This window comes from Myotis nattereri, assembly GCF_964212035.1.
Source record: "Myotis nattereri genome assembly, chromosome: 11".
NCBI classification, from domain to species: Eukaryota; Metazoa; Chordata; class Mammalia; order Chiroptera; family Vespertilionidae; genus Myotis; species Myotis nattereri.
This window is the reverse complement of record NC_138086.1, coordinates 20,625,600-20,639,268: the sequence shown is the minus strand read 5'-3', so window position 1 is coordinate 20,639,268 and position 13,669 is coordinate 20,625,600. Positions and strand designations below refer to the sequence as shown.

Sequence of the window (13,669 nt, the reverse complement as noted above, 5' to 3'; positions counted from 1 at the left end):
TCTTGTGGTGATCTAGCTGAAGAATCTGTCCCAAGAATTGAATCTGTTAAGGCCCTCCTCCTGTAATTACCGATTCTTTTTCTTGTTCTACTCATAGTGTAAGGTGATGCGAGACCTCAAAGGAGTTTATGGGAAAATTAAGGGTCAGTCCCTGGGCTACGCCTTTGCAGAGTTCCAGGAGCACGAGCATGCCCTGACTGCCCTACGCCACATCAACAACAACCCAGAAATCTATGGGCCTCAGAAGGTGAGCCTCATCCTGTGGGGAGAGCGGTTCCCCTGAGGACCTTTTACAGAAAACCACTCCTCTCCTTTGTGTCCAGTGCTCTCTCAGACATTTGAGTGATGGGAAAGAGTAGCAAGTCGATGGAGGCGATGAGCAGTGATTCAGGTAATAAGATGATTGGCAGGAACTCTAAATTGTGTAGACTACTTACACTACGGCCGCTTACCTGTAAGTAGAGTTAAGTGAGCAGCCACCTCTGCCTTGCAGAAAAGAGGGCAATGGTGGGAGACAACTCAGCTCATTGCACTCAGAGATTAAGAAATCGAATGAATGACATTCTGTCCTCTGACACAGAGACCAATAGTGGAGTTCTCTTTGGAAGATCGAAGGAAGCTTAAAATAAAGGAACTGAGGATCCAGCGCAGCCAGGTACAGAACTAAAATGTTTTTTCTGTTTTTGTTATTTTTTAATTGTTGTTCATAACACATAACATACAACCTGCTGTTTTTAAGTGTACACTTCAGTTAAAACAGTTTTTAAAGGCTATATCCAAACTTCTGTTTTGTTCGGTTTGTGATCTGCCCCCTTGAAATGGGACTCTACCTCAGTAGGTCCTGTGTTACTCTTTACTCACCGTCCCCCAGCACTCTAGGCTACCTCCTCTGCTGGCCTGTCTGTGAGAGCCCCACAGAAGGAGAGGAAGGAGAGAAGACTGTGTGCTGACCACGCACATGCGAGACAGCTTACATGTGTGAACTCATTTAATCCTCATCAGCCACGTCCGGTGGACATTATCAACCCCATCTTACAAACTAGGAAATGAAGCCGACAGAGGTAATAACCTGCCAAGGAACTCGGCAAGCAGCAGAGGCTGAGTATGGACATAAGTATTCATATGAAGCAGCCTGGTACACGCCCAGGCAGCGACTCGTGCAGTGCTTGGTGATGGTCCATGTCAGAATTAATGGCCACAATTAAAGTTGTGCACACCTGTAGATTTCAGCGGTCTCTTTCATAATTGATTTTTCTTCTTAGATAGCTCCAGAAATGTGATGCCTGATAGTTTTAGTACTGCTTTTAATCTAGTGTGGCATAGAGGAAAGAACAGGGACTTGGGGAACGGGAATACTTATTACGTTCATACTCAGCCTCTGCTGCTTGCCGAGTTCCTTGGCAGGTTATTACCTCTGTCGGCTTCATTTTCTAGTTTGTAAAATGGGGTTGATAATATCCACCGCACATGGCTGATGAGGATTAAATGAGTTAATAAATGTAAGTTGTCTCGCATGTGCGTGGTCAGCACACAGTCAGTACTCTCGTACCCATCCCCCCCAACATAGGATCAGACTATTCTTGATGCCAAAGCTCTTACAGTTGACCTCGCTGTTATACCCTAGCTGGCATATGTATCAGACATTTGCAGTTTTTGTGGTGGGTAGTGTGAGCATGACCAGTAGAGGAGTAGGTTCAGTGCTTGACACAATGCCCTGGGTTGAAAACCTGTGATCTGGTTCTTGTTCAAGGCAACTTTTTACTTCTAGGTTTATTTACTGCCTTAAGCCATTGTTTCAGGAGGTGATTCTGCAGCTACTTTAGTTGTGTCTCTTATCTCCATTAGGCTGTGAGTCCTGAAAGGTAGACACTATTCTTCCCATCTTTGTGTACCCTTACCTCTTAGAAGCAGAGATGGCATATAACATTATATAATAGATCTTTGTGTATCAATGTGCCTATCTCAACTTTTAAAGTGAAAGGACAAAACAATACAACATTGATTTCATGTGAAACTTCATTTTCTTTTTCCACTTTAGTGCAACATAAATATGTACCATATTTGATGCCTTACTTCTCATAGCATCTTTTTTTTAAGCATCTTTTTTAAATCTTGGTTTATTCCTTCTCTAATGTTTTTCCCTTTTTTTAAAAAAAAAATATTTTTATTGATTTCAGAGAGGAAGGCAGAGGGAGAGAGAGATAGAAACATAAATGATGAGAGAGACTCATTGATCGGCTGCCTCCTGCACACCCTACATAGGGGGGGGATCAAGTCCACAACCTAGGCATGTGCCTTGACCTGGAATTGAACTGTGACCTCCTGGTTCATAGGTTGATGTTCAACTACTGAGCCATACCGGCTGGGCTTTATTGATTTTTTAGAGGGAGAGAAACATTCATTAGTTGCCTCCCATATATACCCCGACCAGGTATTGAACTCACAACCTAGGTTATGTACCCTGACTGGGAATCGATCCCACAACCTTTTTGGTGTATGGGAAGATGCTCTAACCAACTGAGCCATCCAGCCAGGGCTGTCTAAGAAATTTCTTTATTTCTCCTTCTCTTTTGAGGGATAATTACACTGGATACAGAAGGTTAGTGCCTTCTCCCCCCCCCCCCCCCCCCCAAAAAAAAAGCCCCTTTAAATATTTTATGCTATTCTCTTCTTGTTTACATGGTTTCTGAAAAGAAATCCAATGTAATACTATCTTTGTTTCTCTGTAGGTAAGGGATCCCTCCTCCTTGGCTTCTTTTAAGAGTTTCCCTTTATCTTTGATTTTCTGCAGTTTGATATAATATGCCCAGGTGTAAATTTTGATATTTATCTTGTGTTATTTGTTGAGCTCCCTGGATCTGCGGTTTAGTGTCTGTCATTCATTTCAGAAAATTCTCGGCCCTTATTACTTCAAATATTTCTTCTGTTCCTTTCTTTCTTCTTCTGGTATTCCCATTATTTCACCTTTAGTAATTCTCTCATGTTACTAGCCTCCCTCCCACCCCCTCCCTCCACCCCACTGACTTTCGAGTCTTGTGCATGCATGTACTTTCCCTCTGTTTCTGCATATGGAAAGGAAAGTATTTATTTTGTGCCTCTACTCAGTAACCATTTGTTACTATATTAGGGCCTGTGAACCACTTGTATTCACTTTCCTGTAGTCTCTACCTTTTGGTTGGAAGAATTCCTCTCTCTTCACCAAGCTCACCTAAAATCTTCTTGTGCGGAGCGTTTCCAGCACATAACCTCATCCAGAAACCAGATGGTGGTCTCTTGTTTTGTGCAGCAAAAAATGAAATCCAAGTCCACAACTGGTGAGGCCCAACAGGAGCAACCAGAGCTTAGAGAAGGCCAGCAACAGAAAGCAGCTCAAAACCACACACGGGAGCAAAGCAAGGCCCCTCCGGGGCAGAAGGGGAAGGCGGGCTCTGTCTCCTGGGCAGGGTTCCAGACCAAGGCCGAAGTGGAGCAGGTGGAGCTGCCTGATGGGAAGAAGAGAAGAAAGGTCCTGGCGTTGCCCTCACACCGAGGACCCAAAGTGAGGTGAGATGCAGGGTGACGGCAGAGACCGTGGTGGCTTCTGAGCGGGTTTGTTTTTGCTTAGCTCTTTTCCTCTTCGCGGCTTTGGTTCGGATGCCAGGGATGCTTAGTGCTGTGCCCGTCCCAAAGCACAAGCAGAGGTGTCAGTCCTGGACCACATGGAAGCCGAACAGGACCTGCAGAGGGGGCCTCAGAGGAGCCTCGCAGGGCGGGCTTTCACGCCGTTTTCCTCCTTTCCTGCAGAGCTTCCTCCTGTCCAGCTGAGGCCCCCTGACTTGAGGTTCCCCTGCAGTTTCTGTTTGGGGCCACAGACTAGTGCTATGAACAGAAGTTAATTTTCAAAAAATATTTGTTAAATAAATGAAGTTTTTTTGGGATTCTCTTGAGGTTTTAAACCAAAACAAAAACCAAATGTACAAATGTTGAGCCTTAGGACATTCTGTTGCAATATCCCTTTTTAGAATGACTTGTCATGGGTTAGAAAAAGCCAGTGTAAGAAAGGCATTTTATCTTCCTGGCTGAGGGAACCTCAGGAGTGCCAATTAGAGGAAGAACTGGGGGTGACCCGTGACTGTATTGTTTCAGGCTGCGGGACAAAGGCAAAGTGAAGTCTCTCCCTCCCAAAAAGCCAAAGCCCCAGATAAACCAGTGGAAGCAAGAGAAGCAGAAATCACCTCCCAAGCAGGTGAGTGGGGCACGAGGCTTCGGCATGACATGCTCTGCTGGGCTGGCAGTTGCTTTGTACCTTGATTAGTTGGGCAAAAAACGGGCTTCTAAATTGCAGCTACATTCAGGACTGCAGCTTTTTAGTGGATATTGAGGCACACAGTCCTAAAAGTGGGGAGAATAGGAAAATAAACCCCCACATATCAGTTACTGTGCTTCAACAGTTATCCTTTCTTACCTGTCCTCCATACACGCTCCCTGCCCCAGTTCATGAAAGCAAACTCTACTTTACTTGTAAATGTGCCTCATGGGGAAATGTATATTGCTCAAAAAAATACTTCAGAATGCATCTCCAACTGATCAGGGGCCACACACACACACACACACACACACACACACACACACAGCTATGATCACATCCAATGAGTAACAAGAAGCGCTCAATGTCATCTAATACACAGCCCATATTAAAATGTCCCCAATTGCCTCAAAAATATCTTTTTATAGTTGGTTGGTATGAGTCAGCATTCAAAGTCTACATATTACATTTGGTTTTATATCTCTAGATTCTCCCCCTCCTCCCCCAATAATATCCCGTCTTCCTTGTCAGCCCTTTTTTCCATGCTCTCAGTTTGTTGGAGAAACCAGGTCATTTGCCTTTTAGAATGTGTTACATTTTAAGTTTAGCTGTTTTGCTTCCTTATGATGTCATTTAAATTGTTTCTATAAAACCCCATATTGTCGGTACACTAGGAGCCATATCTAGAGGTTTGATTAAATTCAAGTCAGTTTTCTTGGCAGAAGTATTTCTTAGGTAATGCAGTGTGCTTTCTGTTGCATCACATCATAAGGCATCTGATGTCTACTTGCCTCATTTTTGGTGATGCTCAAACTCATCAGTAGGTTTGGGGATTGTCTACCTTATCCCTCCATTTGCAGAGTCCCCCACCAACCTCTCACCTAATGGTTTTAGCACCATTGAGGATTGCTGTATAAATCCATTATTTCAATTTGGGTTCAGAATGGTGATTTTCTAGTTTTATCAATCCTTTGCTTTTTTTTTTTTTTTTTTTTTTTTTTTTTAGTATTCTAGAAAAAAAGAAACTTTTCTGAGGAGATGCAAGTGAGCATTGGGAGCGGCCTACGGAACACCTGAGCAGGGTGTTCTCTTTGCCAGTGGTTCCCAACCTCATTCTGGAGGATGAGGCCCAGAAATCAGGATTTTAAAAAGATTCCGAGGTGATTCTGATGTGCAGCCAAGGTTGAGAACCACTGGCTTATGCATTCCTGGCCTGATTGCTTACCAATGGGTGTTCTTTGAGGCTTTTTCTCTGCAAGGGTCACTCTGGAAGTCCCCTTCTTTTGGTGGACAAGATCTCTACACTTATTTTTTCTCGTAGGTGGCCTTCGGGTAAGCTGATATTTACTGCTTGAAATTGACTATCTTTTGTTTTCTTACCTTTCATTCCTAGGTGCCTAAGAAAAAAGCTAAGGGAAATAAGACAGAAATTCGCTTCAACCAGCTGGTCGAACAATATAAGCAGAAATTACTGGGATCTTCTAAAGGAGTGCCTCTCGCAAAGAGAAGCAAGTGGTTTGACAGTTGATGCCAGCGGGCTGGATAGAGGCTGGATTGTGCGTTTCTTGGTGAAGCTCCCAGGCTCTTCCCCACCCCAGTGTTGTTTCCTAAGGGGAAGAACCCCCCACACACTGCCACTTTGTTGGGGGGGCTTCCTGGGCTGTGCTCATCTGGACTTTGTTGGTTATTAACCATAAAGAGAAATATCAGAGAACATTGTGATGCTTCTTGCACATTAATTATCCAGATTATTATGTGAAGTTGTGTTTATAATTATTATCCATTTTAACTCTGTTTCTCAAATGGAAACAATTGTAAAATGCATTCTTAAGTGCTGAATTTTTAAGATGTATATTTTAAGTGTCTTCTCTAGATAAGATATTTTGTGGCTTTTTGAATAACAGACTCTTATTTCTGATATATGTGAATCCTTTATTATTTATGAACATTTTTAAAATCCCTCACTCTAATTCACTTAGAGTCCTACATACTGCAGGAATTGATTACAACAGAGCAGAGAAAAATGATTTCCAACCTAATCTCTGAGGATGGGAGAAACTTGGAAAGTAATTGAGGGCAATGGGTCTGGCAGAGAGCAAACATGTGATAATTATTTGCCAGATGAGTGGGTTATTGCTGGTAGTCGACAAAAAATCAGTTTGCAGTGGTCCACAGACACTGGCCTGGCTGGTGATAACCTGCATCTTCTATCATCACACGCCTCCGCCTGAGGACTTGAGAGGTAAGGGGTGGCAGACAGAGCAGTGAGCTCGAGGCCTAGCCTCTAGCCTGACCGGCCTTTACCTAATGGATGGCCTTAAGCCAGACAGACTCTGAGTCTTAGTTTCCTCATCTATCGAATGAGGAGTTCAACTAAAGGTTTTGTGTGATCCTTCCCAGCTCTAAACTCTTTTTCTAATTCATTCTTATGCATGTTCATATTCTTTCTCAATTTAACCTCAGTAAAGATAGAGATGACTTCCAATACTTTTCAGAATTTATGGTGTCACAAAAGCTGGGAGGGATAGTGAATATTAGAGGGTTGAGGTCCAAAAGGATCATAATAACCTGAAGAGATGAACTGAATCTGATAGGATGGAAATCACAGGCAACATCATAAATTCTCTCCCTTGGGTCCAAAAACCTTACTGCACAAGTTCTGGTGGGAGAGTGTGAGGCATTTGATTTTGCACTGGAGAAACAATGTGGCTACCACCATGTAACAGGACTGTTAGGCTGTATTAGTGGGAATGGGATGTCTCCGGTGAGTTGCTAGTTCTCAGACCAGACCACACCTGTAAGACATGTAATGAAGTTAGCCACGGAATTAAACATGTCAGATGGAAACTAAAGTGATCATGAGTTGGTTGTTATTGAAGTTGGTCATGGGTAAATAAAGATTTGTTATTCTATTCTCTCTGCTTTTGTGAACATTTGAAGTTTTCTGTAATAAAAAGTTAAAAGTCAGATTTGTAACTGGTACTGACCTGTTTGAGAATTCTTGCAGTGTATTAGCTGTTGGTAGAGCCTGGGAGGGTGTAAGTGGCAGATGAGTAAAAGTCACAAGGAATCAGATTTGGACTCAGTATCAGGAAGAACTGTAATGCAGGTGGGGCCTGCAATGGGGCATGAGTCCCCGCTCTGGAACAGCTAAGTGTGGGCGTAGAAAGTCTATGATGTTGTCCAGGGGATTTCAGTACCAGGCGACTGGGCTAAAGGAGGTGATAAGTATCAGTCAGCTCATTATTGTTTGGCCCCAAGATATGTCTCACCCCAATCCCCGAGGCCCCTTTCAAGAGAAAACCTGATCATTCTCTATGTCAGCGGTCGCCAACCTCTCAGACCTCATGGACCACCAGTGGGTGACTGCTGCTCTATGTAGTTTCCTTCATATAATTGGTCCTCATTAAGTCTGTGCCATGGTTGAGACGGCTTAGCTTCTGTTTAAACCCTCCAGTGGTTTTCATCTCACTTTTTAAAAAATTGAGGTGTAATTGACATACATTATTACATCCCCACTACTAATTTCTTTTATAACTGGAAGTTTGTATCTTTTTATTCACTTCACACATTTCATGCATCACCCTCCCCCCACAATTACTAATCTGTTCTCTATACCTATGAACTTGGGTTTTCTTGTTTATTTAAGATTCTACATATAAGTAAGATCATATTGTATTTGTTTTTCTCTGACTTATTTGACTTAGCAAGGTCCATCCTGTTGTCACAGATAGCAACATTTCATTCTTTTTCATGGATGAATATATACTAGAGGCCTGATGCATGAAATTCATGCAAGAGTAGGCCTTCCTTCCCTTGGCTGCTGGCACTGGCTTCCCTCTGGCACCCGGGACCCGGGCTTCATCTGGAAGGTCGTCCAGAAGGACGTCTGGTCTAATTAGCATATTACCTTTTATTATTATAGTTACACATCATATTTTCTTTATCCATTCATTTATTCTTGTGATTGAAATTTCAATTTTCCCCCAAAGCATGCAATGCCCTAGGTTCTCTAGCCTCTGTCCCCTCCCCTACCTCATTTTTATCCGCTCTTGACCTTATATTCATTTTTGGCCACACAGGCCTGCCTTCAGTTCATGTGACCTTTTCCCACCTCAGAGCCTTTATTTTCTTGGCCTGGGGAAATTTTCCTTTTTCATTTTTTTTTAAATTTTATTTTATTGTTTAAAGTATTACAAATAGTAATACATATATCTCCTCCCCCTCCCCCCCCCCCCCCATTGACCTTCCCCCAGCCTCCCCCACCGGCCTGGGGGAATTTTCATTCAGATCTTTTGCTTAATGGCTCAAATCTCCACTGAGCAGTCTCCGCCTCCTAGAGCTCTTCCCTGACTGGAGCTTTTCTCCCCTCCTCTCTGTGCTACCTGCACGGAACCCTATTATCCTGGTTATTACTATTTTTCTCGCACTCATCTCTACCTGAGAATACTTGTTTCCCCTGCTTGCTTACCTTAGAGCAGTGGTTCTCAACCTTCCTCATGCCGCGACCCTTTAATACAGTTCCTCATGTTGTGGTGACCCCCAACCATAAAATCATTTTCGTTGCTACTTCATAACTGTCATTTTGCTACTGTTATGAATCGTCATGTAAATATCTGATAGGCAGGATGTATTTTCATTGTTACAAATTGACCATAATTAAAGCACAGTGATTAATCACACAAACAATATGTAATTATATATGTGTTTTCCGCTGGTCTTAGGCGACCCCTGTGAAAGGGTCATTCGACCCCCAAAGGGGTCGCGACCCACAGGTTGAGAACCGCTGCTTTAGAGCCTGAAGTTTCATAAAATTGTGAGAGGAACTTGATCTCTCTTGTTCAGTCATGTAGACAGCACCTAGAATTGAGCCTGGCACATGGAAGGTATTGAGTAAACATTTTTTTTGAATGAAAAAATAAGGGGGGCAAAGGCAGAAACAGTACTCAGTAGGCCAGAGAAAGGGTTAAATATAGCCCAAGGTTCTTCATTCCTTGGTCCAGCCTGTGCTGTAATAAATGCTGCTTTCTTCAGAACTATTGCTGACCCAGGGATATGGCTCTTTCACTGCACTGCCTTGGGAAATGAATGAATGCTCCACAATGCCCTTAATTGGTTTAAAGATGGATACAACAGAGAACTAGACAGGGGCTTTATCTCCAGCCACCTTGAGACAGTGTGACCTGGGAGTTTGGACTGTTCCTGCAATAACTTGACAATACATCTTCCCAAGTCTGTCCACTGTGGAGAGAGTACGCTGCTTTGTTAAGGTTACACACGGAATTTTCACAACCTGCCTGCCAGCTGACCTGCTTTCCCTTGGCCAACTCTGCCTGCTCACCAGACACTTGCCCCCCAATATACAGATATCTATGAATCAACATTCAAAAACACATCTTAACATGTAGGATAGGTGAAAATCAGTGTTCGTGCAGATAACTTCACCAGGTTTTCTTAGATTTAGATATTTCTTCTGTCAGCTTTAGCAACCCAGGATGCTTGACACATTCAACTGCCTGGAAAGGGATTGCATAGTTCTTCTAAAATAATGACAGGAGGAATATACTGGGGAGAATATACTGGAGGAATATACTGGTTGATTGCTGGTCGTTCTGTATACCAAGAGGTTGCGGGTTCAACTCCTGGTCAGAGCACGTACGATACAGGAGGAACCGATGGATGTTTTTCTCTCTTTTCTCCCCCTTCCTCTCTAAAATCAATAAAAACATGCTCAGGTGAGGATTTTAAAAAAAGTGATAGGACAAATCATCCACCTGATCCTCAACAAACCAGGTTCCTTGTGTGGTATCCTCCTTTGGCACCCCTGGCTTTGTGTTATCTGGGCAGCTCCATTTACCTTGCCGGGAACACTAATGCAATGAGAGTTATGCTTGCTTACTTGCTTTAGAGCCATAAGTTTCATAAAATGGAGTTTTCTGAATTAAACATGAAGGTGGAGGTTCAGACTGGTTAAAAAACAACACCAGTAACAAACATTTTTGTTAGCATCCGAGACTGAAGGCCTTCAGAAAAAACTGTCAAGTTTCAGTAGTATTTTCCTGTTTGGTTACGCAGTAGCCTGGCTCAGGCATATTTTCTTTAAATAAAGAATCTTAAGGTTTGTGTGCTGGTTGTTGCTTTGCGGGGTGTTTTGTTTTTGTGTTTTTTGGCTACTAGGTCGTTTTGAAGAACTCCCTGCTCTCATTCAGGATGTACAGTTCCTTCCTTAGAGTTAGCCTGCAGCTATTCTTCAACTGTCTTCAAAGGCCTGCAGCTTCTTTGGTATTTTTTTGTTGCCTTGAAAAGAGGTTTTCCAACTAAAAATTCAGAGCGCAGAACCTCAAGGCTCCAGTGACCCCCTTCTCACCATGTATTTGGCCTTCAGTCATCTGAGGAAGTAAGGGTCAAGTACGCCACATTGAGAGCCGACCGCCCAGGATCTTATCCCTCCGGCCGACCCAAGTCCCAGTTCTCTGCTTAGCACCCCTGCGACTCACTTTTTGTGAAGCAACTGACAGGCATCGGCCGATTTTATCATGTAAATAGAAACTCTGCCCATGTACCTTGGAAGGTTCCTGAATGTCTCCGCAGGCTGCTCATGGCAGTAGCCACATCATTCGACATTCGGTAAGTTTGTATTTCAGTTCGTCCCAGGCTCCTGCTTTCTCCCCCTCGGCTCTAACTGGCGCTTTAAGGACCAGGATTAGGTTGCTTTGTTACCCTCAGGCCAAGCAAAGACTTCCTTTTGCCCTAGGACCTAGGGCCTAGGTTGACCAACTGAGAAGTCACCCACCCGTGTTGCTTTGTTTTGCTGCTTTTGTCCCGTCCACTTCCTTTCCAGAATTAATTGCAGAGTTAATTACGTCAGTGGCCCAGCCTCAGGTGATAGGTACATCTGCAATTACTTTGGCTTCTGATTCTGAACGTGTGTTTGGCCGCGGACAAGCCTCTGTGCTGGTGGAGGAATATACTGGGGAGAATGTGAAAGACGGGACTGACAGCCTGGAAACCAATTCTGAGAAGAAAACTGCAGAGTCACTGAAACGTCTTGGACCACCTCCAAGTGGAGCATCTTGATAGATGGTGAATCCAGATTTCTTGGACTGGTCCATGCTGCCCAGAGCCGCTGCCTTTTGTCAGACTGAAGAGTCACCTGGAATCTCCCTCACTGGCCACTGGACAGAGGAAACTCCGCTCTGTCCTTGAGGGCAGCGACTATATTTTATATTTTTCAACACACCTTGCAATACTTTGCAATGATTTACACATAGTAGGAGATCATTTAATTCCATTGAACTCACTGAAGGCCACCTGTCCCAGGACGGAGCTGGGCTTGGCAAAGACAACAGTCACTTCCTGAGGTAATGTATGTGGAAAGGGCCGCAAAATACAAAGTGATAGGAAAAAACCTGCTGGTCATGGTCCCTTGAACACACCACCTGTGCTCTTTCTGCACTGCCTGTCTGTATGGATGTGTCTGTCTCCACTCAAGTGCCATCCAGCATTCGAGTTCAGGCTCAAGGCCATTTCTCCATCGGGACCCTAATCATCCCAGGGCCATGAGATCCCTCTCTCGGTCCCTGACACACATTCTGGTTGGTATCCACTCAATTGATAGATAATGTGACTTTTCATCTCTTTAGTAGAGTTTGTCTCCCCAAGTAGACTGTGAGCCCCCTGATGGCATTATTCCCCGTAATGCCAGTCCCAGGCCTGGCACAGGGCCGTCCTAGTCATTGTTTACTGAGGAGGAGGAAGAGGAGAAGGAGGAGGAGGAGGAGAAGGAGGAGGAGGAGGAGGAGGAGGAGGAGGAGGAGGAGGAGGAGGAGACTAGACCATCGTCTGCTGCAGCGATCTCTCCCAACCTGTCATTTGATGTATTTTCACTTGCTCTTCTTTCTTACTCAGCCTCATTCCTCATAGTAGGAGCTCAATGTCGGTTCCCTCACTCTCCTTTTCATCTTCCCTGCACTGTCTGGGCCTCAGTCCACCAGCAACTTCCCTCCGATGTTGCTTAATCCTTCTTGTGGCCAGAGTCCATCCCGTCCTGGCCCAGCCCTGCTGCCCGAGGGACTCTGGGTGAGACCCAGCTGCACCTGAAGGCTGTGTGTGCAAAAAGCCTTCTTGTCAGAGGCTGATCCTCGAGTATCCCCTTCTCACGCTCAGCCTCTCTCCATTTGTCCTTCCCTTTCCTCTCTCCTGGGTTTGGCCTCTCTCCATTTGTCCTTCCCGTTCCTCTTCCTGGGTTTGGCCTCTCTCCATTTGTCCTTCCCGTTCCTCTCTCCTGGGTTTGGCGCTGCACTGCTCGCACTTTTCAACCGAATGGTGCTTAAGCATTGTGCTTGTGATGAGGTTTCCCTCCGGATGCTCCTGCCGGGAAAGTTGCTGGCTTTGCATTCTTCCAGCCCACGGTGGGGAAGGCTGGCACCTCAGATGGGGGTGAAGTCCAGAACATAGCTCCTGGACTATGTATAATGAGAGGGCGGGATTCAGGCACACCCTTCTAATAAGATAGTATATGATTTATAATAATAAACATACAGTATATTTGGTCTTTGCCAGGAGAACCAACCATGGAATTAGGAGATTGGAACTTTCAGTCCCACCCTCTGATGGGAGGAGAGAAGGTCTGGAGGTTGAACCAATCACCAATGGCCAAGGAGTGAACCAATCAGGCCTATGTAATAAGACCTCCATAAAACCCCAAAGGACTGGTTCGGAGAGCTTCCGGTTGATGAACAGGGGGAGACTGGGGGAGAGGATGGTGCCCCTGGAGAAGATGCGCCTTGCCCTATGCATCGCTTCCATCTGGCTGTTCCTGAGCTATAGCCTTTTACAAAAAGCCAGTGATCTAGTAAATAAAATGTTTGAGCTCTGTGAGCTGCGCTAGCAAATTAATCCAGCACAAGGAGCACAGGTGACAACCTGGATTTGCAATTGGCACTGAGGTGGGGCGGGGACAGTCTTGTAGGACTGAGCCCTTAACCTTTGGGTCCTGACCGTATCCCAGGTAGATAGCGCCAGAATTGAGTTGAATTGTAGGACACCCCGCTGGTGTGGGAGAATTGCTTAGTGTGTGGGGGAAAACCTACACATCGGAATTGGATGCAGAATTGTGGCTGATGTCAGAATGATAGATAATTTACTTTTAAAAGCATGCCAGCCCTGGCCGGTTTGACTCAGTGGATAGAGTGTCGGCCCAAGGACTGAAGGGTCCTGGGTTTGATTCTGGTCAAGGGAATGTGCCTTGGTTGTGGAGGCAACCAATGGATCTGTCTCTCTCACATTGGTGTTTCTCTCTGTGTCTCCCCCTCCCTCCCACTCTCTCTCTAAAAAATACACACCAAAAACAATGGAAAAATATCCTTGGGTGAGGACTAACAA

General features: G+C 44.6%; 1 protein-coding gene across 1 annotated transcript in view; it reads left to right on the top strand.

The window, feature by feature from the left end:
- Positions 1-7,261, top strand: part of RBM28 (RNA binding motif protein 28) — a 33,092-nt gene extending 25,831 nt beyond the window's left edge. The window contains exons 15-19 of the mRNA XM_081102189.1: positions 98-247; positions 581-655; positions 3,287-3,543; positions 4,126-4,225; positions 5,679-7,261. Coding sequence (XP_080958315.1) covers positions 98-247; positions 581-655; positions 3,287-3,543; positions 4,126-4,225; positions 5,679-5,813 — 717 coding nt within the window. The 3' untranslated portion in view covers positions 5,814-7,261. The remainder of the gene's footprint in view (positions 1-97; positions 248-580; positions 656-3,286; positions 3,544-4,125; positions 4,226-5,678) is intronic.
- Positions 7,262-13,669: the final 6,408 nt, after the last annotated feature.